The 27,307-nt window shown below is 39.4% G+C and overlaps 2 protein-coding genes across 4 annotated transcripts in view; one reads left to right on the top strand and one right to left on the bottom strand.

The window, feature by feature from the left end:
• Window positions 1-296: 296 nt before the first annotated feature.
• On the top strand, window positions 297-11,176 carry LOC124183586 (pregnancy zone protein-like). Its single transcript, XM_046572237.1, has 25 exons — window positions 297-728; window positions 1,622-1,791; window positions 2,769-3,010; window positions 3,084-3,200; window positions 3,305-3,471; window positions 3,561-3,669; window positions 3,761-3,994; window positions 4,119-4,361; window positions 4,479-4,810; window positions 4,886-5,250; window positions 5,345-5,490; window positions 5,618-5,735; window positions 5,816-5,993; window positions 6,102-6,330; window positions 6,469-6,674; window positions 6,757-7,106; window positions 7,197-7,441; window positions 7,545-7,796; window positions 7,886-8,278; window positions 8,369-8,603; window positions 8,697-8,869; window positions 8,958-9,489; window positions 9,616-9,957; window positions 10,141-10,362; window positions 10,497-11,176. The coding sequence occupies exons 1-25, from the start codon at window positions 622-624 to the stop codon at window positions 10,652-10,654; spliced, it is 5,865 nt and encodes a 1,954-aa protein (XP_046428193.1). The 5' UTR covers window positions 297-621; the 3' UTR covers window positions 10,655-11,176.
• Window positions 11,177-11,645: 469 nt separating this feature from the next.
• Window positions 11,646-27,307, bottom strand: part of LOC124183590 (protein MTSS 2) — a 62,655-nt gene continuing 46,993 nt past the window's right edge. For all 3 annotated transcript variants that reach the window (XM_046572257.1, XM_046572258.1, XM_046572259.1), the window contains 2 exons: window positions 15,102-15,414; window positions 11,646-15,029 (listed from right to left, as the gene is read on the bottom strand). In XM_046572257.1, coding sequence (XP_046428213.1) covers window positions 14,339-15,029; window positions 15,102-15,414 — 1,004 coding nt within the window. In that variant the 3' untranslated portion in view covers window positions 11,646-14,338. The remainder of the gene's footprint in view (window positions 15,030-15,101; window positions 15,415-27,307) is intronic.

The following is a 27,307-nucleotide window of genomic DNA, read 5'->3' as shown; positions in this document are numbered from 1 at the left end:
GGTGCGTTTTCATGAAATTCAATTCGAGTCACGTATCCCCGTTGTTCGAATTTTTACCGATCTGGCGGTAAAAAATACGTCGTCATGCCTTGCTGGGTAGAAGTAAATCATGAATTTTACTCGTCGTTTGCAGTTAAAGCAGCCGGTATCATCGAATTTAAACGAATCTACGTACAAAATGCGGTCGTCGGACAGGGGAGAAGAACGCGGTGGAGTTTAAATACATGTTTAATATTGTACATCATGTACTGTGCGCAGTATATAGACACTCGAGTGTGACACCGGCAGAACCGGGGGCGTTGATAAGACTGGCTTTATTCCCGGTTCAGTACGTCGAGAGTTTCTTCGACGGTATCGTCATCCGTAAAAACTGTTGCCATACTGTGTTATCGTGGTTGGTTTGGATATCCCAGAAGTAGTATTTGTTTGTCGATAATTTGCGCCTCGATCAGATAGTAGTTAGTATAAAGCGGGTAAAAACATGTCCTCGTTTTAACATTGGTGATTTAAAACCCGGGAAGAGCGCAGCAGATCATTAGAAACCTGTAACGCGAAGTACGTGATACAGTTCCTAATCCATACATAGCAACGGATCCGAGGCCGCATGCCATCAACGTTGCAATGCGTGCAATTTACGACATGTCGTCTGCTGCGATGACCTTGCTTCTTTTCGGGATCTTCCTTGGATGCTTGGAATCCGCATTGGCCGGGACTGCTAATCCTCACAGGTTGATTGAAAACAATTTTCTCTGTATTTTTTACAATTTCGATCCATACTTTACGCAGATCGTCGTAATTAGAATTATTTGTAACGAAATTATCATATCTTTTTCAATTACAATTGTATCCATTCGAGATTGCGAATTGTGATGATGGAAGTGCATGCCGTATTCATTTTCATTTGGTGTGTGGAATTTTGTACGCCGTTACAACTTGTAGAAAGCAATCCGTCTGATTGAAGGCGGATGCAATTATCCGCCAACTATTACTCGTTAGCAAGAGTAAGCAATTGTCTTAAATTGTCCGCATCATTTACGCTCATTGTCGGATTGTGAACGTTATAAAGTCTTCGAGAGTAATTTTAATACTTGGCTACGCAAAGCTTTCGTCCAATCATATATACTTACATGTGTTAAGAGTTCATGTTACCGCCAATGACGAGGAAGTTTATTTTCGACAATTTTTCATACCTTCCCAACTTGGACGATGCAAAAGTTACAGTAACAGCGAATTAACAATTTTGCAGTTGTTGCACAGAGCATCAAGTTTACTAAGAAAACGACCTATTCCTTCTTTTCACAATCATGTATCTCGATGGATAAGAAAAAATTGAAAACTATTCAATGATTCAAACTGTAAAATTCTTTACCCACGAACATTGTAATCACCTTCGCAGGCTGTGATGTAATATGCGTCTGTTGTATATAACAAAATGTTTATTTACCGACGAACTGCATGTACTTCTTCATTATCCACTCTCACAGTTATTTATTTCCAATTAAAGCACTTTCAACTTTCGCAATAAATATACAACACGCAATTCTTATAATCAAGGTAAAACAATAATAAACATATATTACGTAAACATTTTTTTTTTTTTAATATAAATTGGTATTGTTAGGGGTTACGTCTTTACCGCCCCGAAAAGACTAATTGCTGGAGAAGCAGAGATTGGATGTCTCTCAATCCATCACCTGGATACACCGGCTCACACTCTCTTGGAGCTAATCACACCGGTTGAGGTGACCGAAGAAGAAGTTCTGGCCACCGCAAGCCTTACGATTGACAATGGCAAGTTTATTTAGCAATAACGGTTCATATCGAACATCTGTTGTCGATTTTATATTACCGTAATGAATTTCAGTGTAAAAGCGAGTCGGATATAAGTCGTGGAATCCTCTTCATTTATTTGAGACAATCATAGAATTAGCGTTACAGTATTTGCAGCTGCGTCAAAGTTCAATGTTCTGGCGTCGGACATTGCTTATCAGCAGTTTACGGTTGATACGAGCTGCGGAGGAAACTTGATACCGTACCACCAAGCTATATGCTAATTACTAGGAAACTGAAATTTTTCTAAGGAAATTTATTCATCGATCAGCCACAAAAATGTTTAGCGATATATTCTGAATAAACGTAATTTGGTACCATAGTGCCGGTTATGCGTAAACTGCGTTGCAGATGCCAAATTGTCACCGTCCTTGTGGTAAATAATAATTTTTAATGGACCACTATCACGACTCCCTACGCGTCTGTACCTATTCAACACACTCTTTAAATAAATTGTAAATTTAAATTGTCCCTACATCCTGCGGGCGTTCAATTGGTCGGTATCGCCCTATCCACAAGGGAAATAACCCATCGCGCCTAACATATACAGTCTATTTACAGATATACATGCCTCGGGACACGGCGACGGAAAAATTTCCACGAGTTAAAGTCAACACTTTGAGACTCTGTTGATCGAAATGAAAAAAAAGAAAATTAAATGCAACTCTTATGAAACTACGAAATACGATCGGACTGATTTCGTCAAGATTAGCAGGAACGAAACACTGCTTAAATTGCATAAACTGCATACAATTGACTTAATTAAGTAATGAAAATTGCAACGAAGAAAGCACGCTATGATATATTGTCGTAAACTAAAGGGATTGTAAACATGTTATGATTCTCTTTAAATAGAAACGGCATGATTCATCCTCGCCGTTGTTACGAAGAACGTGGGACAAAGTCAAATCTTGATTAAAATATGGTGTATTTTTCAGGCGTTGAAGCATGTCTGGAAATTTTAGTACCACAGACGAAATACTCGGTGGCAAGACTGCGCTTGAAAGTCAGATTTGACAAGCATGCAGACTACTCGATTAATTCAGAGAAAAATGTTTACATCGAACACGATTCGCATGCGACATTCGTCGAGACAGATAAGCCAGTTTACAAACCTGGACAAGACGTGAATATTAGACTCCTGATGTTAAAGCATGACTTGAAACCATGGAAAAAAACAGTGAGTTTTGTCATTTGCATGTCATAAATCGCGTGTAATTAGAATTCATGTATTAATGACACTTTACATTCAGATCCCTAAAGTATGGATTGAAAGTCCTGCCGAAATCCGGGTCGCTCAATGGTTGAATGTTTCCACGGAAGTCGGATTGGCTCAGCTCGCATTTCCTTTATCTCCTGAAGCGAGCCCAGTGAGTCCTTTGCTATGATTAGTACTATAAGGAAAGAAAAGAAAACACCGTTCTTCATTCCGACTTTGAAGTGATAATAATGCCTGATAAATTTACTTCTCTAGGGTATATGGAAAATCAAAGTCGAGAAAAAGAAAGCCCACCCACAGCTTCTTCACACGACGACTTTCGAGGTGAAGAAATACGTTCTGCCAAGATTCCAAGTATCCATCAGCCCTCCTGGCTATATTTTAGCCAACGCTGAAAATGTCACTTGGACTGTCTGTGCTAAGTAAGATTTCTCAACGGGGTTCTTTGCAAATCGCAAAATCTGGTGCATGATTGGAATTCGTAATGTCTTGTGATACCTCTTTTCTACAGATACAGCTACGGCAAGCCGGTCAAAGGGACGTTGCACTTGAAATCGATACCACAGACACCGATCTGGAGAAGAAAGCAAAATGTACCAGAAATAAATTACCTGACAGAGGTAGCTGAAACTTTGCAAACTGAACAAGAATGTTTTGATGGCAATATGTTATTTCATACGGTATGATGGCAACGAAATTTTTTCGTTCCAGTTGGACTCAGAGGATGGGTGCGTTGAATTTACAGTGACTGGTTCAGAGCTTGGTTTGGCCGACTGGAAGGTATCTCCAAATAATATAATACTGACGGCTAACTTCACCGAGGCAGGAACCGGAGTTGTCGAAACTGCAAATAGCCGAACAAGCGTTATTCATCAATCACTGAAACTCGAATTCTTGCCCCATGCACCCCAATATTTCAAACTGGGATTACCGTATCACGGAAAGGTTCGACGAAAAAACAAGTGTTTCTTCAAATTGTAGATAATATATGAATCTTGAAGGCAAAATGCATGCTGTTATGTCAGGCAACGACAATGCTAACTTTTTCATGATGGTTTTATTTTTGAAGCTACGTGTTCTGAAGCAAGATAACACACCGGCGCCAAATGAAAAGATCCAACTTTGCCTCAAGGTGAGAGGAAAAGATGAATGGGTCACGGTTGTAGTAGAATGTCGCAATTTCACATCGACGACGGATGGGTTTATTGACTTTATAGTGCCTCCACAGCATAAAAATATTGAGTCCTTCAGTTTTGTTGCAGCTGGAGTGGATTACCCCACAAAATACTACTCCCCGGATAAGAGATGGCGAGTAAGTTGATGAGAGTATCCATACTGTATAAAGTTACTGTATTAATATGCGAGGAGAAGCGTTCCACGACAATTTTATCAATTCACCGTAAACGAACATATTACGATCCACGAATAGGTTTTTATGGATCAACCATCGGCATACATGGATACAAGTCCATGGTACTCACCGTCCCAAAGTTACTTATCAATCGCACCTGGATACCAACCGATTGTTTGCGGTGAAAAGTACTCGTTCAACGTAATGTACACAATGCCGGTAAATCAGAAGTTGAATGAATCAATTTCGTTTCACTACTCGGTAAACTCGAAGGGAGATCTCCTGGTATTTGGTCATGTTAAACATACGCCTCACAAAGATTCCATACTAAATTATTCGGAATTCCGCAATCTGTTGGGTGCCATTGAAACGCCAGCAAATAAAACTGATCAATCGCACGTTGTATATAGGTAAGTTGTATAATTAGCCTAGATGAATGATCTATTAATTAATGGGTTTTTGTACATCATTTACAAATTTTACAGATTTCCATTGACTGTCAAAGTAACACCAAGTATGGCTCCGGTGTCAGAACTTCTTTTGTACTACGTTCGTACTGACGGAGAAACGGTTGCGGCAACTTACACAATTACCGTTGGAAACTGTTTTGGAAATAAAGTGCAGACTGCGTGGCACGAGGAAACTCAAAGTCCAGGTGGAAAGACTCAATTTCACATAGAAGCCGCGCCTTTTTCACTATGCGGAGTGTCCGCGCTTGATAAATCGACCCTGTTTTTGAGCGGTGGAAAGACGAATATGGTCAATAAAGAAGATGCTTTCGGTCAGTTGAAAAGATTCCACATTAGTCCTACCGCTGAACCGATTCAAAGTGGCTTAGATCATTGCCTGAGTAAGTTTTACGATAATGAAAAACGATTGTTATCAAAGTATATCTATGTGGATGCAAGACCATGCAGTGATATTTCGTTAACTTTCATTCTCAGAAGCAAAAGAAGAATCGCAAGAAGATGAAATAGACCATTTACCAAGACCAGCTGAAGAAGAACCACCCTTCTATGATTTGCGCAGAAGAAAACGATCCATGTGGTACGGACGACCTCACTATATCGATGCTATGCAGGCATTTGATGTTAGTACAAATACTTCTTAAAGCATATATTAAAATAGTTAGCTGTATCCTCTGTTGAATGATCTGCGACCTAGTCCATAATTGGCGGCATGAAAAGTCCTAACGATCAATGAAAATAATTTCACAGGATTTTGGAGTGATAGTAATGAGCGATTTGACGTTGGAAACCCGTCCGTGCCCTCAGTTTTCCCATTTATTATATGCTCCCAGACGCATTAAGTTTAGATTACAGCATGCTAGGTCTGGTAAGTGGCACTATTCAAAGCACAGTTATTATTGTTTGAATTGGATTTAACAACTCACTAAAAGATTGAAATATTTGAAGGTTTAGAAGGTGGGCCAATGTTCATGAGAAATAGTGCAATGCCTTTGGCTTATCCGCTGCTCACGGTTGGTGCCCTTCCCAATCTCGATTACTTGGATCAAATAGATAATGCTGATGCTGGTACAACTATCAGATCGTACTTCCCTGAGACTTGGCTGTGGGAATTAGTTCAAACAGGGTCAGTATAATATACGCAATTTAATCATTTTATTCTTTCTAGTGTACTACGATAAATACTGAAAATGGTATCAAAGTTTTAAAATTTTAATACACCATACGAATGTAGAAAGGAGGGTACAGCAACAATTGAGCGTCAATTGCCACACACGATTACGGACTGGATCGGTCATACAACTTGCATTTCGCCAAGGCATGGATTGGGTATCGCTCCACCAACAGCGATTACCGCTTTTCAGTCATTCTTCTTAGACTACACTCTACCATACAGTGTTAAACGAGGAGAAATCCTTCACATGAAAGTATCTCTCTTCAACTACATGCAGCACAGTCTACCTGTGAGTTTGTAACATTATGGAATTTTTTCCTCAACGATATTCTGTAAATTTTACACCAGCATATGAACTAAGAGATTTCTTCATTCATGATAAATTTATAGGCTGTGGAAACTAATGAAAAAATTTATTATGTAACAGGTGAGAATCAAACTGGAAGATGCTAATGGCCTTGACTTGCATTTGTCACACGCTACAGTTTCATTCTGCGTTGACTCAAGATCCAGCGTTGTGCATGAATATATGTTACGACCTCGTGATCTCGGAGAGATCAACATCACGGTTTCTGCTTCCGTAGATGCCGAGTACCCAGATGCCTGCGGACCAGACACCATAGTGCACACAAAGTTCGTAAGATCCATTTAATTGTAATTATGTAAAGTTTGCGAAAATCAGATGATATAACGTAAGTTTCATATTGCTGCAAAGGGATGTTATAACAAAGCCAATCCTCGTACTGCCAGAAGGGTTTCCAGTCGAAGTTACCAAATCGGCATTTATCTGTCCAAAAGAATTTGTTGATGATTCATTTGTAACATGGAATTTGGATTTGCCGGAAGATTTGGTTGCGGGAAGTGCGAGAGCATATGTTTCACTAATTGGGGACCTTTTGGGTCCGGCTCTAGAAAATTTGGACAACTTAGTCCACCTGCCCATGGGATGTGGGGAGCAAAACATGGTCTTGTTCGTCCCTAACATACACGTTATCAATTACTTGAGTGCAACGCAGATGGAGAATTCAGTACTCAAGGCTAGGGCGATCAAGAATATGGAAAAAGGTAGGATTTAAAGTTATTACTGGACAACTCATTAATTGGCCAAGATTTGAGATGAAGGATAAAACGAAAAGGACACAACTTGTGTTAAAGGATACCAACGAGAATTAAATTACCGTCATCCCGATGGTTCCTATTCGGCGTTTGGTGCTGATACCCCGTCTACAGAAGGCTCAATGTGGTTGACCGCATTCGTTGTGAAATCCTTTGCTCAGGCGCAAAATTTGATTCACATCGATGAACGAGATTTGAAATTCTCTGTCAAGTGGATCACCAAACGCCAGTTGGAAAATGGGTGCTTCCCGCTACTTGGACAAGTATTCCACAAGGACATGAAGGTTCGTGACGTTTCGGAGAACTATGAGTTAATACTATACAAATAATAATAAATACGTGGAACTTTAAATGATCAAAAAACAAAAATGAATTTTCGGTCACCAGGGAGGACTGCAAGATGACGACGTCTCTTCGTCGGCTCTAACAGCGTACGTGTTGATTTCTCTCCTGGAATCTGGAGTCCCATTGCAACCAGCTTTGACTAACAACGCCTTGTATTGTTTGGAAAAAGACACCATTAATACCAGTGGAAACCCATATACTTTGGCCCTGACAACTTATGCACTAACATTACTGGAACATCCAAGAGCCAACAATAGTTTGCAGGCCTTAATCGGCCTAGCGACGCAGCATAATGTACGAATACAGATTACCTTCTTCACAGTCTTTAGGGATGTGCTGCTAACAATAAGTGTATTGATCGCATTTATTAATCCTGTTTTCAGGATTTATTGTGGTGGGAAAATAAGCTGAAACCATCGGTAGGCTTGAGCGTTGAAATGACAGCATACGCAATTTTGTCACTTGTGAAAATCGGCGGGGAAGCCAATATGGTGACCGCACTCAAAGCCGTTCGATGGATATCTAAGCAAAGAAATGCCGGAGGTGGTTTTATATCGACCCAAGACACTGTGCTTGGACTTGAAGCATTGACCAAGTACGCATCCGCCATGAGCTCGAGCAATACCGATCTTTCAGTACTGATCACTGCCAACGAAATAGATCATGCCTTCAAAATGCAAAATGAGAATAGACTCTTGTTTAGGCAAGTTCAACTACCTGTACTACCAACGGCTGTGGATGTTTTTGCAGAAGGAGAAGGATGTGTTTTAGTACAGGTAATTAACCCGATTCTGATAACTTACTTCACTCGTTGATGCGAAAAAGTTGTCAAGCTTGATTGTTTCCTTAAATTACATATTTTTCAGAGTAATTTGAAGTACAACGTACCACAGGCCACTGGCTCTGAAGCATTTGATCTCTCAGTAAATGCACAGTCCGTAGCATCGGTCAACGAATGTGCGATGCAAGAAATAACGATTTGTGCACGTTATAAAATGGCAGATGAAGAAAGCAATATGGCATTGCTGGAGATTGGAATGATCAGTGGATATGTTCCAGACAAATCGACGTTGCATTCGCTAGTTGAAGATCCCAGTAACTGTAAGTAACAACAACGTGATTATTAGGTGATGACCTTTACTGGTGCTACGTGGCTAAAACTTTCTTACTATTTGAAACACTTGAATCTTGCAGTTGTTAAGAGATTTGAAGAAGATCGAGACGTCGTTAGTATATATCTGGATAAACTGACAGCTCAGAGAACTTGTATTTCGTTTATTGTACTGAGAGAAAACATAGTAGACCGGCCTGAACCAGCTAACATAAAACTGTACGACTACTATCAACAGGAGCTCACCATATCGACTGTAAGGAGTTTGAGAATACATTATTCTTTCTATTATAAGCGAAAGAGTTTTTTTGCTTTATTTAATTTTATTTCACAATTTCTTACAGAGCTATAACTTTGCAATGACTTGTAGTAGTGCTGGTACGAACGAAGGTTCGGAAATTCCAAATCCAATTCCAATCGTACCAAAAGCAGAAAATGTGAAAGAGCCTAGCAAGCTGTTAGCTGCTGCTTCTGTCAGTAATATAACGGGTACTATCGACGTAGAACTTCTACCATATAAATCTTCTCCTGCAGTTCCTAAAACTATAGTTACAGCGGCACCACCAGTATTTACTGATGAGACAGAAATAAAAACTGTACATAAAGCTGCGATTGATGATTTACGTGGAAAACTGACCGAAATGAATGTGGCAAGGTACAATGATGCTAAACCTAAAATTAACGAGGCCATTCCGAGAATAGGGAACGAACCAAAACTGGAATACGTCTGTTTGCTGGAAAATTCAGACGTAAAGTTGAATGGCGAGGGTTTGAAGGAAACGAGTTCCAATGCAGCTGAAAATAATCATCTGCGAGAGTTTGAGACAATAGGTAAAAAAAACACTGATGAAGATTTCCATAGTAAACGTATCGATGGTAAGTTGAAAAACACAAGAAGAAAAAACTATATTGATACTGAAAAGTATGAACTGTTCCTGGATTATTAATATAATTGATAAAATTATTATACAATAATACAATTGAATACATAATTTATTACAGTAATGCAAGATATGGGAAGCGGAGAAATTCCAAACGAACGAGAAGTCGGTTTGAATCCATCATTTGTAGAGGTAGATCACGATTTGGAGGTGCCTGAGGGAATAGAAGGACCGGAACTAGTATTCGTAAAGCCTGACAAAGTAGTTACATACGAAAATGATGGTGTATCGATAAACCAGAATGGTAATATTCACAGTCCGGAGCAAATTGAAACAGTCTATGAAAAAGTGTCTCATAATAATGACACCAACGTAACAGAAGTGACGAGTGAGAAAATTCAGGATCAAATGATTGTTGAACCAGAACAATTTATGATTGACCGAGAGTTGGCACAGTCTACAAGTTAGTAGATTCACCGTTATCCATGCACACATTCGATTTTCTTAACATTGAATAGATTTCATACAAATTGTTAAGCTGCGTTACATTACTCAGATAATCAACAGTTAATATAGTATTAAAATCATCGTGAATTGATTTGAGTTGCCAATGACTAGCAAATTCAATTTGATTATTTGTGTACAGCTACATCTGCGAACGTGACATGTCCGATCTGTTTGGAAAGCATACCAAAGAATGTTGATAGCATATACTGTACCGCAAAAAGTGTCATTAAAGTAGCCATCAGAAGGTGGCACAAAGCAAGATTGTTGTTGGATCTTCACCCAGGCAGGCCAACAAGTCGACTGCGTTCAACGGTTGACCTAAATATTGACCCAGAATGCTCCTGCGAAGTGATAAATACATGTAAGTCATGAAATCATTCAAGGTTTTGAAATGATTGATGATCTTTTCTGAATCTGGGAAAAGCCAATATGCTGATATGGCAGTTGATAGTCCAAATGTACTCGTGAAAATGAAGTGTAATGTTTGATTTGTAGCTGGAGGATTCGCGCTGTTGGTGGATCAGAAGAATGCTGACCTTGCCTCGTTAGTCGACCATGCAGAGCAACATTTGGGAAACAACGTTATCATTTACAAGCTTCCAAACACACAGGGTCTGCCGCCAGAAATTAAGCAAGCTCGTGCACAGTGCTAGTTACTTTCTAGTGAATTCAGTGAATTTTATTACTACCTAAAGCTAAGAATATGATCGTTACGAGTAGTAAAGAAATCAAATACATTAAATGCTCGAATATCAAATAGGGTATGCATAAACATAAGTTTACTGTTGCAAGTTATGTTGCGATTTCTACATTGCTTGTAAAAAATAAGACGCTTTCGCGATTGATTGTCTTGGTATTTGCAATTCTTTAATTCTAATATTGATATACTTTGAAGAACTGTTGATACAAACGTACTAGTTTTATATTTTTACTCATTAGAGATGAATACACGTATGTATGCAGTGTAGAGAGTGTCAAGCATTTCCATGATGTAATTATGAATTATTCTAATGCAGGTTTAATTTTTACGGAATCGCGAATATCCATTCTAAGAAGTCAATTGTTTATGTTGTATTGACAAGCAGATAAACAATTTGAAGATGTTTTTGTTACACTTATAATTTTTTATGTGCCAAATAATAAAATGTAAATATAATAAAGAAAATCTTCCAGTATTATTGAATCATTTCTTGCGGTGCTACAGTATTCTATGCATTCTGAATGGATTTCCGCACTCTGATAAGGTTAATTTTTTATTAGAGTAATGAATAAAGAAAGACCGATTATTTGGTTGAAATTAATTGGCACAGTTTTACTGTAGAGTGTTTATTATTTTATTTTTTTTTCGTTATATCTTTCCACTGTTACCTTAATAATTATTACAAGTTAACAGTCATTATTTTTAGATATTAATTACATTTAAATATTAATTTATTACCGTGAATCGGCGTTATGTGACCTATACGTACGTGTATTGCAAATATTTAATTTATACCAGGGCTTGGAAGGTACTTCTAGTGAAACGAAGTTCATTATTTCACTTTTTCAATTTTTCTCAGCCTCTCTATTATTATTATTCTCTCAATATTATCAACACTACAGTCTGTAATTGTAATATAATTTATCATTTGGCTTCGTGAAACCTCTAGGAAATTACAGGTTTTTTTGTTTGTTTTTTTTTTTTTTTGTTTTTTTTTTATACTAAATGAAAAAATGTATGTTCAACAAAATACTTTGACGTACTTATGTGCTAGTAGTTAGACATATTATTATTAATGTTAATAGTATTATTTCATAGGATTGCTCTTTTCTCGAACACCATAAAGAATGAGAATAGAAAACAACAGCTACTCCACAATATGATACAAATACATAATATTTAATGCGCACACTCGTCGAAGCACTTAGTAATGCTGCGATAAATTAATAACTTCTTTTATGCTTCAACCAAGTATACAGTTTCGTAGTCATGACCTCAAGGATTGTGCTATGAAATCAGGAAGAGTTGAAAAAAAAATTTGTACTACAATTAAAACAAAACTTCGAGCAATGATAACATTTTTACATACAACTTTTAATCGACTATTTAGCCCATCTGTTTCAGCTTTTTTCTGTTGCATATTTTTGTTTCTTATAAAGACGTTCAAACCAACAAACCTTATGAGTGTAGAACCTACTGATAGAACTTATTTACAATTCTCAGAGTAATAAGTTTCACTTTCTTATCATGTGAAATAACTTCAGCAATATTGTTGTAAGAATGATTCATTATGGTTTTAAGTGTTGGCGAACGATCCTCAATCATTTCTTTGTTGAAATTTTTTTTCTTCTTTTTTTCAACGCTGAGTATATAGTAATACACAACAGTATTCATGACTACTAACATGCACACAATTATACATCGTTGAACTCTACAAAAATTTGTGGACTAATATTCCATATTGAAGCCCCCAACCTTATTATAGCAGTCTTACACGATACCTTAACGTCTATTATTATTCAATTGTATACTCTATATAATAGTCTCAATGATAATTCGCGAACAAATTTTTCAACTTAAATATCTAATGATTAACAAATGTTTTTTCGAGAATTCCGTATTCATAATATATACTAGATCTCGTTACTGATGTGCCGATATGTGTGAACGATACCACCGTAGAAAATAAATTTTTAAAATTTATCGAGGAGTCAAAATTTATTTACAAACCTAAATTGTCGATAAGAAAATAAAAAAGTCAAGATTTTACGTGAACATTTACTGGATATAAGATTAACATATGTTATCCGTCTCACAGGGATACTTATGATGCAGAAACTGTTGAAATAGACGGTCAAATTGAAATTACAGAACAATCTGTTCACGCTGAGAATATTAGGTTCGACTAGAAAATAAAAATGCATCGAAAACTAGCATTTTGAATGCGAGAATAGAATATTTGTTCGCTTTTATAATACACGGAAATTGCCGACCTTTATATAATGTACGATAATGATAATTATTACAGGGTAAGAACAATTGGCTTTATATTGAACTATATGCATATTATTATTTCTTTCTACACTATATTCTACAGTAACGCGAATACCTTAAATTAGTCATTTCTAATATATCCTAGACGTTTCAGTTATCACGTTTTCTATTAATAACAATGTACAGACGTTTTAATTGATTAGTATTGTCCGTTTTGTTTTTTGTGGAGTTGTTTTTTTTTCTTTCATTCTGTCTTTTCTTCGTTACGCCATTTTTTGTTCAGAATTTAATCACAAACCTCTGGAAATAACTACAATACTGAAAATAAAACTTTAATGACATTTAAACGGTAAACATAAATGATTTGGCAGTACTGGGAATAAAGGTGTGTTAGAACAAACGATGGATCAAACTTTCGGAATATTTCTGTTCCTAATAGCGAACTCAAATCGTTGCACCACGGAACTTGCTACGGCAAGTTGATATTTAAAAATAAATCATCGAATGGTTTGAATGGAATCTAAAAGAGACATGGAGGCTCTATGCGTATATTTGTACATCAATCTTAGCATTTCATAAATAAATCTAAGCCACTTTCTATATGAAAATAGTTCGTAAATATCCCGAAACCTCTTAACGAAGACCGCAAGTTCTACCAGTTGACCATTTTCAGTATATTATCATTAATTATAAGGTATTCATTAGCAATATTTATTTTCTGAATATATAATTGTTACTATGGTCGCTACTACACTGCCTAAATGCACTCATAGGATATCGATGCTCTGATTTTAGGAGAGGCAACAATCTTAACGTACTGATGTAAATTTCTATTGAAAATAAAAACTCTATGTATATTATTGTACAGTTATATAACATTGGATAAATAATATTGTATATCGATAATGTCACCGTAACAGTATTGAAGTAATATACATGGCTTAGAGTTCAAGCAATAATAATAGTAATATAATAAGAGCTATTTTCTGATGGTGACAAGACAGCGATCGGGCGTAGCGAAATGAACTATATTAAATATGAAATATTAATCATTACATAGGTTTTATAAGAGGGTTTCGTAACAGGGAGTTTTGTTTGCCACTTTGCTCTCTATGACGATTAATCTAACTTTGAGCAGGAAAAAAATTTGTGTGATATGAAGTCTGTACTACATGTATAGAAAACATAAGCAAAATGAAAAATAAAGTTTTATTAACAGTGAAGAGATATGAAAAGAAAACATATATATAACATATTATATATTAAATGTGGGATGTCAAGTTTTGCATTTTTGATTATCGTTTTCTTGGTTCGTTAACCCATTTATATTACATCCATAAATCGATATTAATGAGATGGAAGTTCAATAAATTTTTGGTGCCGAGCAATCATTGATGGGTCCACTAGTTTTGCGCAGAGCGGTACCTCTACGTATTTGATCCATTAAAGAATCCCTGACCTGCAGGGGATCTAGATCCACCATTGGAATTCTGTTACCCATTATGCGTCTAACACTAGCTGACCTACTGGCTGTGTTGAGTACACCTTGATTTTGTACGCCTTGTTGTTGCTGAGCAAGCTTGGCGTTTAATGTACCAAGGAAGCTCGAGGGAGCTCTGGAATTTCTGTTAGATTGCTGTTCGACTGAGTGTCTTCTCGATGTCTTTGGACTTCCGCTATTGATGCTAGCATTTGTATTACTGGCTACATTATTAGGCAACAGAGAAGATGGGACTAATTTAGCGCTTAGTACTGCCATAAAGCCCTGTCCAACACCACCTGGTCCTTGACCTTGTACTTGACTGTGGCTTTGTTGTCCAGTTAATGATGATGCGGAACTACGATCCTGAGAATGTGACCGAATTGTACTAGTACGGTCTATACTTTGAGTACGTCTTATCAATGTATTAGTCGTTGCGGTTGTAGAGGCGACTGTCGTGGATACAGAATTATTATTTTGTTGAGAACTGGCTAGTTTTCTAAGAAACGAAGGACTTGCTGGCGTATGACGAAGCTCAGTTAATGTTCGGACCGTCTCCGACACCGATATCGATCTGTCAATAAAGAATTGGTTGAAAATATTTCTGTTGGTATTTTCATAGATGAGAAATGCCATCAAAACTCACCGTTGTGGAGTCGGCGTGGGTGTCGGAGAAGTGCTTTCGAGAAGAAATGCCGGAGGTGGTGGAAGATTATCAGCTTCATCATGTGCTTCATCTCTGGCCACATCTTTTTTGTTATCATCATTGTTTGTAGCGTTGGGATTATTTATAAGTGCATTAAATGTGCCGCCAATTATAGTTGATGTGCGCCGGACCGGAGGAGCAGGCCTTACAGCTTGTTGCATTGATCCTCTGCGAGGCAGAAGAGTAGCACTCTTGTTTTGATTGTGATTTTGGTTCTGCTGTCGCGCAGAACATAAGCCCGTTGAAAGAGCGGCTGAAAAATTCAATACAACACAGGTGAACAATGGTGAACTCGTGACAAGTTAAACTTGTGTACAAGAGGATAAGAAACTATTTGGAAGAATGAGAGTATGAATGATGGAAAACAAATCATTATCACACTTGGAAAACTGTACACAATAGACATTCGATTATACATAATCACTTTGATGATAACGCTAGACACATACGTTTTACGATTTGTTTGTCTCACAATTACTTTAGCATAATAGTATGAATAACTGCTATTTATATTTATAACTGCTAGTCTTACATACTGCTATTTTAAATTTAGGAGTTTGACGAGTTTAAGCAAATTATACAAAAACAGAAAATGCGCTAATCGATAGCTCACGGATGCAACAGCTGACGTAAGAAGGAATTACGATACATCTTAACCAACTGACTGAGGTTCCAAGAGTTCTATGAAGACTACTATCCCAAAGGATAAAAGCTTCAGTGTATGAACTACCACTGACTGCTTCTTACTTATAGCAGAATTTTTAGATAATTGTTAGGGGCATTCCCTTTTGGCTTGTTTGGAACTGAGGCCTGTTTGTATGATGATCGATTTTGATGACCATTTCACGGTTGATTGGAACTCGAAACATAGGAAAGTCTTTAAGATCAACATGTTAAAGACAAAAAATATCATCACCCCAGAATCGTTATGAGCGACTCCTCTGAAGTAAATGGATACGTAGGAATACGACGATAGCGTTTGAAATGCCATGAAAGGAAATTTCATGGTTTTGGGGCTATAACTTTTGATCCGTTGCTCGCAGCGTATTGGGACTGTGCCTATTCGATTTCTCTCGCAAAATTACGTCAGAATTGTGCCAGAAGGAATTTATTCCAGCACTTTTCAAAATCGCGAAAATTTTCGTCAAAAATACAAAGGGGTTAACCTTCCTTTTTTTTTGACCAAAAAATCTTTCGTCTCAGAATTGATTTGTATGACCCTTTCCGGACCAATTGGACCCCCAGGAACTCGGAAAACGCAGCGGAAAGAGCGTGGGACCAACAGGAGAGAAATGACGAAGGGAAAAGCACCTGCTGAAAAATGCCGAAAATACTAGTTTATGTTTTTTGGCTGTAACTTTTGATCCGTTGCTCGCAGCGCATTGGGACTGCGCCCAATCGATTTCTCTCGCGAAATTATGTCAGAATTGTGCCGGAAAGAATTTATTCCAGCACTTTTCAAAATCGCGAAAATTTTCGCCAAAAATACAAAGGGGTTAACCTTCCTTTTTTTTTGACCAAGAAATTTTTCGTCTCAGAATTGATTTGTGTGATCCTTTCCCGACCAATTGGACCCCCAGGAACTCGGAAAACGCAGCGAAAAGAGCGTGGGACCAACAGGAGAGAAATGACGAAGGGAAAAGCACCTGCTGAAAAATGCCGAAAATACTACTTTATGTTTTTTGGCTGTAACTTTTGATCCGTTGCTCGCAGCGCATTGGGATGCGCCCAATCGATTTCTCTCGCAAAATTACGTCAGAATTGTGCCAGAAGGAATTTATTCCAGCACTTTTCAAAATCGCGAAAATTTTCGCCAAAAATACAAAGGGGTTAACCTTCCTTTTTTTTTGACCAAAAAAGTTTTCGTCTCAGAATTGATTTGTGTGACCCTTTCCCGACCAATTGGACCCCCAGGAACTCGGAAAACGCAGCGAAAAGAGCGTGGGACCAACAGGAGAGAAATGACGAAGGGAAAAACACCTGCTGAAAAATGCCGAAAATACTAGTTTATGTTTTTTGGCTGTAACTTTTGATCCGTTGCTCGCAGCGCATTGGGACTGCGCCCAATCGATTTCTCTCGCGAAATTACGTCAGAATTGTGCCAGAAAGAATTTATTCCAGCACTTTTCAAAATCGCGAAAATTTTCGCCAAAAATACAAAGGGGTTAACCTTCCTTTTTTTTTGACCAAAAAATTTTTCGTCTCAGAATTGATTTGTGTGACCCTTTCCCGACCAATTGGACCCACAGGAACTCGGGAAACGCAGCGAAAAGAGCGTGGGACCAACAGGAGAGAAATGACGAAGGGAAAAGCACCTGCTGAAAAATGCCGAATATACTACTTTATGTTTTTTGGCTGTAGCTTTTGATCCGTTGCTCGCAGCGCATTGGGACTGCGCCCAATCGATTTCTCTCGCGAAATTACGTCAGAATTGTGCCAGAAAGAATTTATTCCAGCACTTTTCAAAATCGCGAAAATTTTCGCCAAAAATACAAAGGGGTTAACCTTCCTTTTTTTTTGACCAAGAAATTTTTCGTCGCAGAATTGATTTGTGTGATCCTTTCCCGACCAATTGGACCCCCAGGAACTCGGAAAACGCAGCGAAAAGAGCGTGGGACCAACAGGAGAGAAATGACGATGGGAAAAGCACCTGCTGAAAAATGCCGAAAATACTAGTTTATGTTTTTTGGCTGTAACTTTTGATCCGTTGCTCGCAGCGCATTGGGATGCGCCCAATCGATTTCTCTCGCAAAATTACGTCAGAATTGTGCCAGAAAGAATTTATTCCAGCACTTTTCAAAATCGCGAAAATTTTCGCCAAAAATACAAAGGGGTTAACCTTCCTTTTTTTTTGACCAAAAAAGTTTTCGTCTCAGAATTGATTTGTGTGACCCTTTCCCGACCAATTGGACCCCCAGGAACTCGGAAAACGCAGCGAAAAGAGCGTGGGACCAACAGGAGAGAAATGACGAAGGGAAAAACACCTGCTGAAAAATGCCGAAAATACTAGTTTATGTTTTTTGGCTGTAACTTTTGATCCGTTGCTCGCAGCGCATTGGGACTGCGCCCAATCGATTTCTCTCGCAAAATTACGTCAGAATTGTGCCAGAAAGAATTTATTCCAGCACTTTTCAAAATCGCGAAAATTTTCGCCAAAAATACAAAGGGGTTAACCTTCCTTTTTTTTTGACCAAAAAATTTTTCGTCTCAGAATTGATTTGTATGACCCTTTCCCGACCAATTGGACCCCCAGGAACTCGGAAAACGCAGCGGAAAGAGCGTGGGACCAACAGGAGAGAAATGACGAAGGGAAAAGCACCTGCTGAAAAATGCCGAAAATACTAGTTTATGTTTTTTGGCTGTAGCTTTTGATCCGTTGCTCGCAGCGCATTGGGACTGCGCCCAATCGATTTCTCTCGCGAAATTACGTCAGAATTGTGCCAGAAAGAATTTATTCCAGCACTTTTCAAAATCGCGAAAATTTTCGCCAAAAATACAAAGGGGTTAACCTTCCTTTTGTTTTGACCAAAAAATTTTTCGTCTCAGAATTGATTTGTATGACCCTTTGCCGACCAATTGGACCCCCAGGAACTCGGAAAACGCAGCGAAAAGAGCGTGGGACCAACAGGAGAGAAATGACGAAGGGAAAAGCACCTGCTGAAAAATGCCGAAAATACTAGTTTATGTTTTTTGGCTGTAACTTTTGATCCGTTGCTCGCAGCGCATTGGGACTGCGCCCAATCAATTTCTCTCGCAAAATTACGTCAGAATTGTGCCAGAAAGAATTTATTCCAGCACTTTTCAAAATCGCGAAAATTTTCGCCAAAAATACAAAGGGGTTAACCTTCCTTTTTTTTTGACCAAAAAATTTTTCGTCTCAGAATTGATTTGTATGACCCTTTCCCGACCAATTGGACCCCCAGGAACTCGGAAAACGCAGCGGAAAGAGCGTGGGACCAACAGGAGAGAAATGACGAAGGGAAAAGCACCTGCTGAAAAATGCCGAAAATACTAGTTTATGTTTTTTGGCTGTAACTTTTGATCCGTTGCTCGCAGCGCATTGGGACTGCGCCCAATCGATTTCTCTCGCAAAATTACGTCAGAATTGTGCCAGAAAGAATTTATTCCAGCACTTTTCAAAATCGCGAAAATTTTCGCCAAAAATACAAAGGGGTTAACCTTCCTTTTTTTTTGACCAAAAAATTTTTCGTCTCAGAATTGATTTGTATGACCCTTTCCCGACCAATTGGACCCCCAGGAACTCGGAAAACGCAGCGGAAAGAGCGTGGGACCAACAGGAGAGAAATGACGAAGGGAAAAGCACCTGCTGAAAAATGCCGAAAATACTAGTTTATGTTTTTTGGCTGTAACTTTTGATCCGTTGCTCGCAGCGCATTGGGACTGCGCCCAATCGATTTCTCTCGCAAAATTACGTCAGAATTGTGCCAGAAAGAATTTATTCCAGCACTTTTCAAAATCGCGAAAATTTTCGCCAAAAATACAGAGGGGTTAACCCTCCTTTTTTTTTGACCAAAAAATTTTTTGTCTCAGAATTGATTTGTATGACCCTTTCCCGACCAATTGGACCCCCAGGAACTCGGAAAACGCAGCGGAAAGAGCGTGGGACCAACAGGAGAGAAATGACGAAGGGAAAAGCACCTGCTGAAAAATGCCGAAAATACTAGTTTATGTTTTTTGGCTGTAACTTTTGATCCGTTGCTCGCAGCGCATTGGGACTGCGCCCAATCGATTTCTCTCGCAAAATTACGTCAGAATTGTGCCAGAAAGAATTTATTCCAGCACTTTTCAAAATCACGAAAATTTTCGCCAAAAATACAAAGGGGTTAACCCTCCTTTTTTTTTGACCAAAAAATTTTTCGTCTCAGAATTGATTTGTATGACCCTTTCCCGACCAATTGGAACCCCAGGAACTCGGAAAACGCAGCGGAAAGAGCGTGGGACCAACAGGAGAGAAATGACGAAGGGAAAAGCACCTGCTGAAAAATGCCGAAAATACTAGTTTATGTTTTTTGGCTGTAACTTTTGATCCGTTGGTCGCAGCGCATTGGGACTGCGCCCAATCGATTTCTCTCGCGAAATTACGTCAGAATTGTGCCAGAAAGAATTTATTCCAGCACTTTTCAAAATTGCGAAAATTTTCGCCAAAAATACAAAGGGGTTAACCTTCCTTTTTTTTTGACCAAAAAATTTTTCGTCTCAGAATTGATTTGTATGACCCTTTCCCGACCAATTGGACCCCCAGGAACTCGGAAAACGCAGCGGAAAGAGCGTGGGACCAACAGGAGCGAAATGACGAAGGGAAAAGCACCTGCTGCAAAATGCCGAAAATACCAGTTTATGTTTTTTGGCTGTAACTTTTGATCCGTTGCTCGCAGCGCATTGGGACTGCGCCCAATCGATTTCTCTGGCAAAATTACGTCAGAATTGTGCCAGAAAGAATTTATTCCAGCACTTTTCAAAATCGCGAAAATTTTCGCCAAAAATACAAAGGGGTTAACCTTCCTCTTTATTTGACCAAAAAATTTTTCGTCTCAGAATTGATTTGTATGACCCTTTCCCGACCAATTGGACCCCCAGGAACTCGGAAAACGCAGCGAAAAGAGCGTGGGACCAACAGGAGAGAAATGACGAAGGGAAAAGCACCTGCTGAAAAATGCCGAAAATACTAGTTTATGTTTTTTGGCTGTAACTTTTGATCCGTTGCTCGCAGCGCATTGGGACTGCGCCCAATCGATTTCTCTCGCAAAATTACGTCAGAATTGTGCCAGAAAGAATTTATTCCAGCACTTTTCAAAATCGCGAAAATTTTCGCCAAAAATACAAAGGGGTTAACCCTCCTTTTTTTTTGACCAAAAAATTTTTCGTCTCAGAATTGATTTGTATGACCCTTTCCCGACCAATTGGACCCCCAGGAACTCGGAAAACGCAGCGGAAAGAGCGTGGGACCAACAGGAGAGAAATGACGAAGGGAAAAGTACCTGCTGAAAAATGCCGAAAATACTAGTTTATGTTTTTTGGCTGTAACTTTTGATCCGTTGCTCGCAGCGCATTGGGACTGCGCCCAATCGATTTCTCTCGCAAAATTACGTCAGAATTGTGCCAGAAAGAATTTATTCCAGCACTTTTCAAAATCGCGAAAATTTTCGCCAAAAATACAGAGGGGTTAACCCTCCTTTTTTTTTGACCAAAAAATTTTTTGTCTCAGAATTGATTTGTATGACCCTTTCCCGACCAATTGGACCCCCAGGAACTCGGAAAACGCAGCGGAAAAAGCGTGGGACCAACAGGAGAGAAATGACGAAGGGAAAAGCACCTGCTGAAAAATGCCGAAAATACTAGTTTATGTTTTTTGGCTGTAACTTTTGATCCGTTGCTCGCAGCGCATTGGGACTGCGCCCAATCGATTTCTCTCGCAAAATTACGTCAGAATTGTGCCAGAAAGAATTTATTCCAGCACTTTTCAAAATCGCGAAAATTTTCGCCAAAAATACAAAGGGGTTAACCCTCCTTTTTTTTTGACCAAAAAATTTTTCGTCTCAGAATTGATTTGTATGACCCTTTCCCGACCAATTGGAACCCCAGGAACTCGGAAAACGCAGCGGAAAGAGCGTGGGACCAACAGGAGAGAAATGACGAAGGGAAAAGCACCTGCTGAAAAATGCCGAAAATACTAGTTTATGTTTTTTGGCTGTAACTTTTGATCCGTTGCTCGCAGCGCATTGGGACTGCGCCCAATCGATTTCTCTCGCAAAATTACGTCAGAATTGTGCCAGAAAGAATTTATTCCAGCACTTTTCAAAATCGCGAAAATTTTCGCCAAAAATACAAAGGGGTTAACCCTCCTTTTTTTTTGACCAAAAAATTTTTCGTCTCAGAATTGATTTGTATGACCCTTTCCCGACCAATTGGACCCCCAGGAACTTGGAAAACGCAGCGGAAAGAGCGTGGGACCAACAGGAGAGAAATGACGAAGGGAAAAGCACCTGCTGAAAAATGCCGAAAATACTAGTTTATGTTTTTTGGCTGTAACTTTTGATCCGTTGCTCGCAGCGCATTGGGACTGCGCCCAATCGATTTCTCTCGCAAAATTACGTCAGAATTGTGCCAGAAAGAATTTATTCCAGCACTTTTCAAAATCGCGAAAATTTTCGCCAAAAATACAAAGGGGTTAACCTTCCTCTTTATTTGACCAAAAAATTTTTCGTCTCAGAATTGATTTGTATGACCCTTTCCCGACCAATTGGACCCCCAGGAACTCGGAAAACGCAGCGAAAAGAGCGTAGGACCAACAGGAGAGAAATGACGAAGGGAAAAGCACCTGCTGAAAAATGCCGAAAATACTAGTTTATGTTTTTTGGCTGTAACTTTTGATCCGTTGCTCGCAGCGCATTGGGACTGCGCCCAATCGATTTCTCTCGCGAAATTACGTCAGAATTGTGCCAGAAAGAATTTATTCCAGCACTTTTCAAAATCGCGAAAATTTTCGCCAAAAATACAAAGGGGTTAACCTTCCTTTTTTTTTGACCAAAAAATTTTTCGTCTCAGAATTGATTTGTATGACCCTTTGCCGACCAATTGGACCCCCAGGAACTCGGAAAACGCAGCGGAAAGAGCGTGGGACCAACAGGAGAGAAATGACGAAGGGAAAAGCACCTGCTGCAAAATGCCGAAAATACCAGTTTATGTTTTTTGGCTGTAACTTTTGATCCGTTGCTCGCAGCGCATTGGGACTGCGCCCAATCGATTTCTCTGGCAAAATTACGTCAGAATTGTGCCAGAAAGAATTTATTCCAGCACTTTTCAAAATCGCGAAAATTTTCGCCAAAAATACAAAGGGGTTAACCTTCCTCTTTATTTGACCAAAAAATTTTTCGTCTCAGAATTGATTTGTATGACCCTTTCCCGACCAATTGGACCCCCAGGAACTCGGAAAACGCAGCGAAAAGAGCGTGGGACCAACAGGAGAGAAATGACGAAGGGAAAAGCACCTGCTGAAAAATGCCGAAAATACTAGTTTATGTTTTTTGGCTGTAACTTTTGATCCGTTGCTCGCAGCGCATTGGGACTGCGCCCAATCGATTTCTCTCGCGAAATTACGTCAGAATTGTGCCAGAAAGAATTTATTCCAGCACTTTTCAAAATCGCGAAAATTTTCGCCAAAAATACAAAGGGGTTAACCCTCCTTTTTTTTTGACCAAAAAATTTTTCGTCTCAGAATTGATTTGTATGACCCTTTCCCGACCAATTGGACCCCCAGGAACTCGGAAAACGCAGCGGAAAGAGCGTGGGACCAACAGGAGAGAAATGACGAAGGGAAAAGCACCTGCTGAAAAATGCCGAAAATACTAGTTTATGTTTTTTGGCTGTAACTTTTGATCCGTTGCTCGCAGCGCATTGGGACTGCGCCCAATCGATTTCTCTCGCGAAATTACGTCAGAATTGTGCCAGAAAGAATTTATTCCAGCACTTTTCAAAATCGCGAAAATTTTCGCCAAAAATACAAAACCTTCCTTTTTTTCGACCAAAAAATTTTTCGTCTCAGAATTGATTTGTATGACCCTTTCCCGACCAATTGGACCCCCAGGAACTCGGAAAACGCAGCGGAAAGAGCGTGGGACCAACAGGAGAGAAATGACGAAGGGAAAAGCACCTGCTGAAAAATGCCGAAAATACTAGTTTATGTTTTTTGGCTGTAACTTTTGATCCGTTGCTCGCAGCGCATTGGGACTGCGCCCAATCGATTTCTCTCGCAAAATTACGTCAGAATTGTGCCAGAAAGAATTTATTCCAGCACTTTTCAAAATCGCGAAAATTTTCGCCAAAAATACAAAGGGGTTAACCTTCCTTTTTTTTTGACCAAAAAATTTTTCGTCTCAGAATTGATTTGTATGACCCTTCGCCGACCAATTGGACCCCCAGGAACTCGGAAAACGCAGCGAAAAGAGCGTGGGACCAACAGGAGAGAAATGACGAAGGGAAAAGCACCTGCTGAAAAATGCCGAAAATACTAGTTTATGTTTTTTGGCTGTAACTTTTGATCCGTTGCTCGCAGCGCATTGGGACTGCGCCCAATCGATTTCTCTCGCAAAATTACGTCAGAATTGTGCCAGAAAGAATTTATTCCAGCACTTTTCAAAATCGCGAAAATTTTCGCCAAAAATACAGAGGGGTTAACCCTCCTTTTTTTTTGACCAAAAAATTTTTTGTCTCAGAATTGATTTGTATGACCCTTTCCCGACCAATTGGACCCCCAGGAACTCGGAAAACGCAGCGGAAAGAGCGTGGGACCAACAGGAGAGAAATGACGAAGGGAAAAGCACCTGCTGAAAAATGCCGAAAATACTAGTTTATGTTTTTTGGCTGTAACTTTTGATCCGTTGCTCGCAGCGCATTGGGACTGCGCCCAATCGATTTCTCTCGCAAAATTACGTCAGAATTGTGCCAGAAAGAATTTATTCCAGCACTTTTCAAAATCGCGAAAATTTTCGCCAAAAATACAAAGGGGTTAACCTTCCTTTTTTTTTGACCAAAAAAGTTTTCGTCTCAGAATTGATTTGTATGACCCTTTGCCGACCAATTGGACCCCCAGGAACTCGGAAAACGCAGCGAAAAGAGCGTGGGACCAACAGGAGAGAAATGACGAAGGGAAAAGCACCTGCTGAAAAATGCCGAAAATACTAGTTTATGTTTTTTGGCTGTAACTTTTGATCCGTTGCTCGCAGCGCATTGGGACTGCGCCCAATCGATTTCTCTCGCAAAATTACGTCAGAATTGTGCCAGAAAGAATTTATTCCAGCACTTTTCAAAATCGCGAAAATTTTCGCCAAAAATACAAAGGGGTTAACCTTCCTTTTTTTTTGACCAAAAAATTTTTCGTCTCAGAATTGATTTGTATGACCCTTTGCCGACCAATTGGACCCCCAGGAACTCGGAAAACGCAGCGAAAAGAGCGTGGGACCAACAGGAGAGAAATGACGAAGGGAAAAGCACCTGCTGAAAAATGCCGAAAATACTAGTTTATGTTTTTTGGCTGTAACTTTTGATCCGTTGCTCGCAGCGCATTGGGACTGCGCCCAATCGATTTCTCTCGCAAAATTACGTCAGAATTGTGCCAGAAAGAATTTATTCCAGCACTTTTCAAAATCGCGAAAATTTTCGCCAAAAATACAAAGGGGTTAACCCTCCTTTTTTTTTGACCAAAAAATTTTTCGTCTCAGAATTGATTTGTATGACCCTTTCCCGACCAATTGGACCCCCAGGAACTTGGAAAACGCAGCGGAAAGAGCGTGGGACCAACAGGAGAGAAATGACGAAGGGAAAAGCACCTGCTGAAAAATGCCGAAAATACTAGTTTATGTTTTTTGGCTGTAACTTTTGATCCGTTGCTCGCAGCGCATTGGGACTGCGCCCAATCGATTTCTCTCGCAAAATTACGTCAGAATTGTGCCAGAAAGAATTTATTCCAGCACTTTTCAAAATCGCGAAAATTTTCGCCAAAAATACAAAGGGGTTAACCTTCCTCTTTATTTGACCAAAAAATTTTTCGTCTCAGAATTGATTTGTATGACCCTTTCCCGACCAATTGGACCCCCAGGAACTCGGAAAACGCAGCGAAAAGAGCGTGGGACCAACAGGAGAGAAATGACGAAGGGAAAAGCACCTGCTGAAAAATGCCGAAAATACTAGTTTATGTTTTTTGGCTGTAACTTTTGATCCGTTGCTCGCAGCGCATTGGGACTGCGCCCAATCGATTTCTCTCGCGAAATTACGTCAGAATTGTGCCAGAAAGAATTTATTCCAGCACTTTTCAAAATCGCGAAAATTTTCGCCAAAAATACAAAGGGGTTAACCTTCCTTTTTTTTTGACCAAAAAATTTTTCGTCTCAGAATTGATTTGTATGACCCTTTGCCGACCAATTGGACCCCCAGGAACTCGGAAAACGCAGCGGAAAGAGCGTGGGACCAACAGGAGAGAAATGACGAAGGGAAAAGCACCTGCTGAAAAATGCCGAAAATACTAGTTTATGTTTTTTGGCTGTAACTTTTGATCCGTTGCTCGCAGCGCATTGGGACTGCGCCCAATCGATTTCTCTCGCAAAATTACGTCAGAATTGTGCCAGAAAGAATTTATTCCAGCACTTTTCAAAATCGCGAAAATTTTCGCCAAAAATACAAAGGGGTTAACCTTCCTCTTCATTTGACCAAAAAATTTTTCGTCTCAGAATTGATTTGTATGACCCTTTCCCGACCAATTGGACCCCCAGGAACTCGGAAAACGCAGCGAAAAGAGCGTGGGACCAACAGGAGAGAAATGACGAAGGGAAAAGCACCTGCTGAAAAATGCCGAAAATACTAGTTTATGTTTTTTGGCTGTAACTTTTGATCCGTTGCTCGCAGCGCATTGGGACTGCGCCCAATCGATTTCTCTCGCGAAATTACGTCAGAATTGTGCCAGAAAGAATTTATTCCAGCACTTTTCAAAATCGCGAAAATTTTCGCCAAAAATACAAAACCTTCCTTTTTTTCGACCAAAAAATTTTTCGTCTCAGAATTGATTTGTATGACCCTTTCCCGACCAATTGGACCCCCAGGAACTCGGAAAACGCAGCGGAAAGAGCGTGGGACCAACAGGAGAGAAATGACGAAGGGAAAAGCACCTGCTGAAAAATGCCGAAAATACTAGTTTATGTTTTTTGGCTGTAACTTTTGATCCGTTGCTCGCAGCGCATTGGGACTGCGCCCAATCGATTTCTCTCGCGAAATTACGTCAGAATTGTGCCAGAAAGAATTTATTCCAGCACTTCTCAAAATCGCGAAAATTTTCGCCAAAAATACAAAACCTTCCTTTTTTTCGACCAAAAAATTTTTCGTCTCAGAATTGATTTGTATGACCCTTTCCCGACCAATTGGACCCCCAGGAACTCGGAAAACGCAGCGGAAAGAGCGTGGGACCAACAGGAGAGAAATGACGAAGGGAAAAGCACCTGCTGAAAAATGCCGAAAATACTAGTTTATGTTTTTTGGCTGTAACTTTTGATCCGTTGCTCGCAGCGCATTGGGACTGCGCCCAATCGATTTCTCTCGCAAAATTACGTCAGAATTGTGCCAGAAAGAATTTATTCCAG

This window comes from Neodiprion fabricii, chromosome 5, assembly GCF_021155785.1.
Source record: "Neodiprion fabricii isolate iyNeoFabr1 chromosome 5, iyNeoFabr1.1, whole genome shotgun sequence".
Classification (NCBI taxonomy): Eukaryota; Metazoa; Arthropoda; class Insecta; order Hymenoptera; family Diprionidae; genus Neodiprion; species Neodiprion fabricii.
This window is presented reverse-complemented; position numbering and strand designations above follow the sequence as displayed.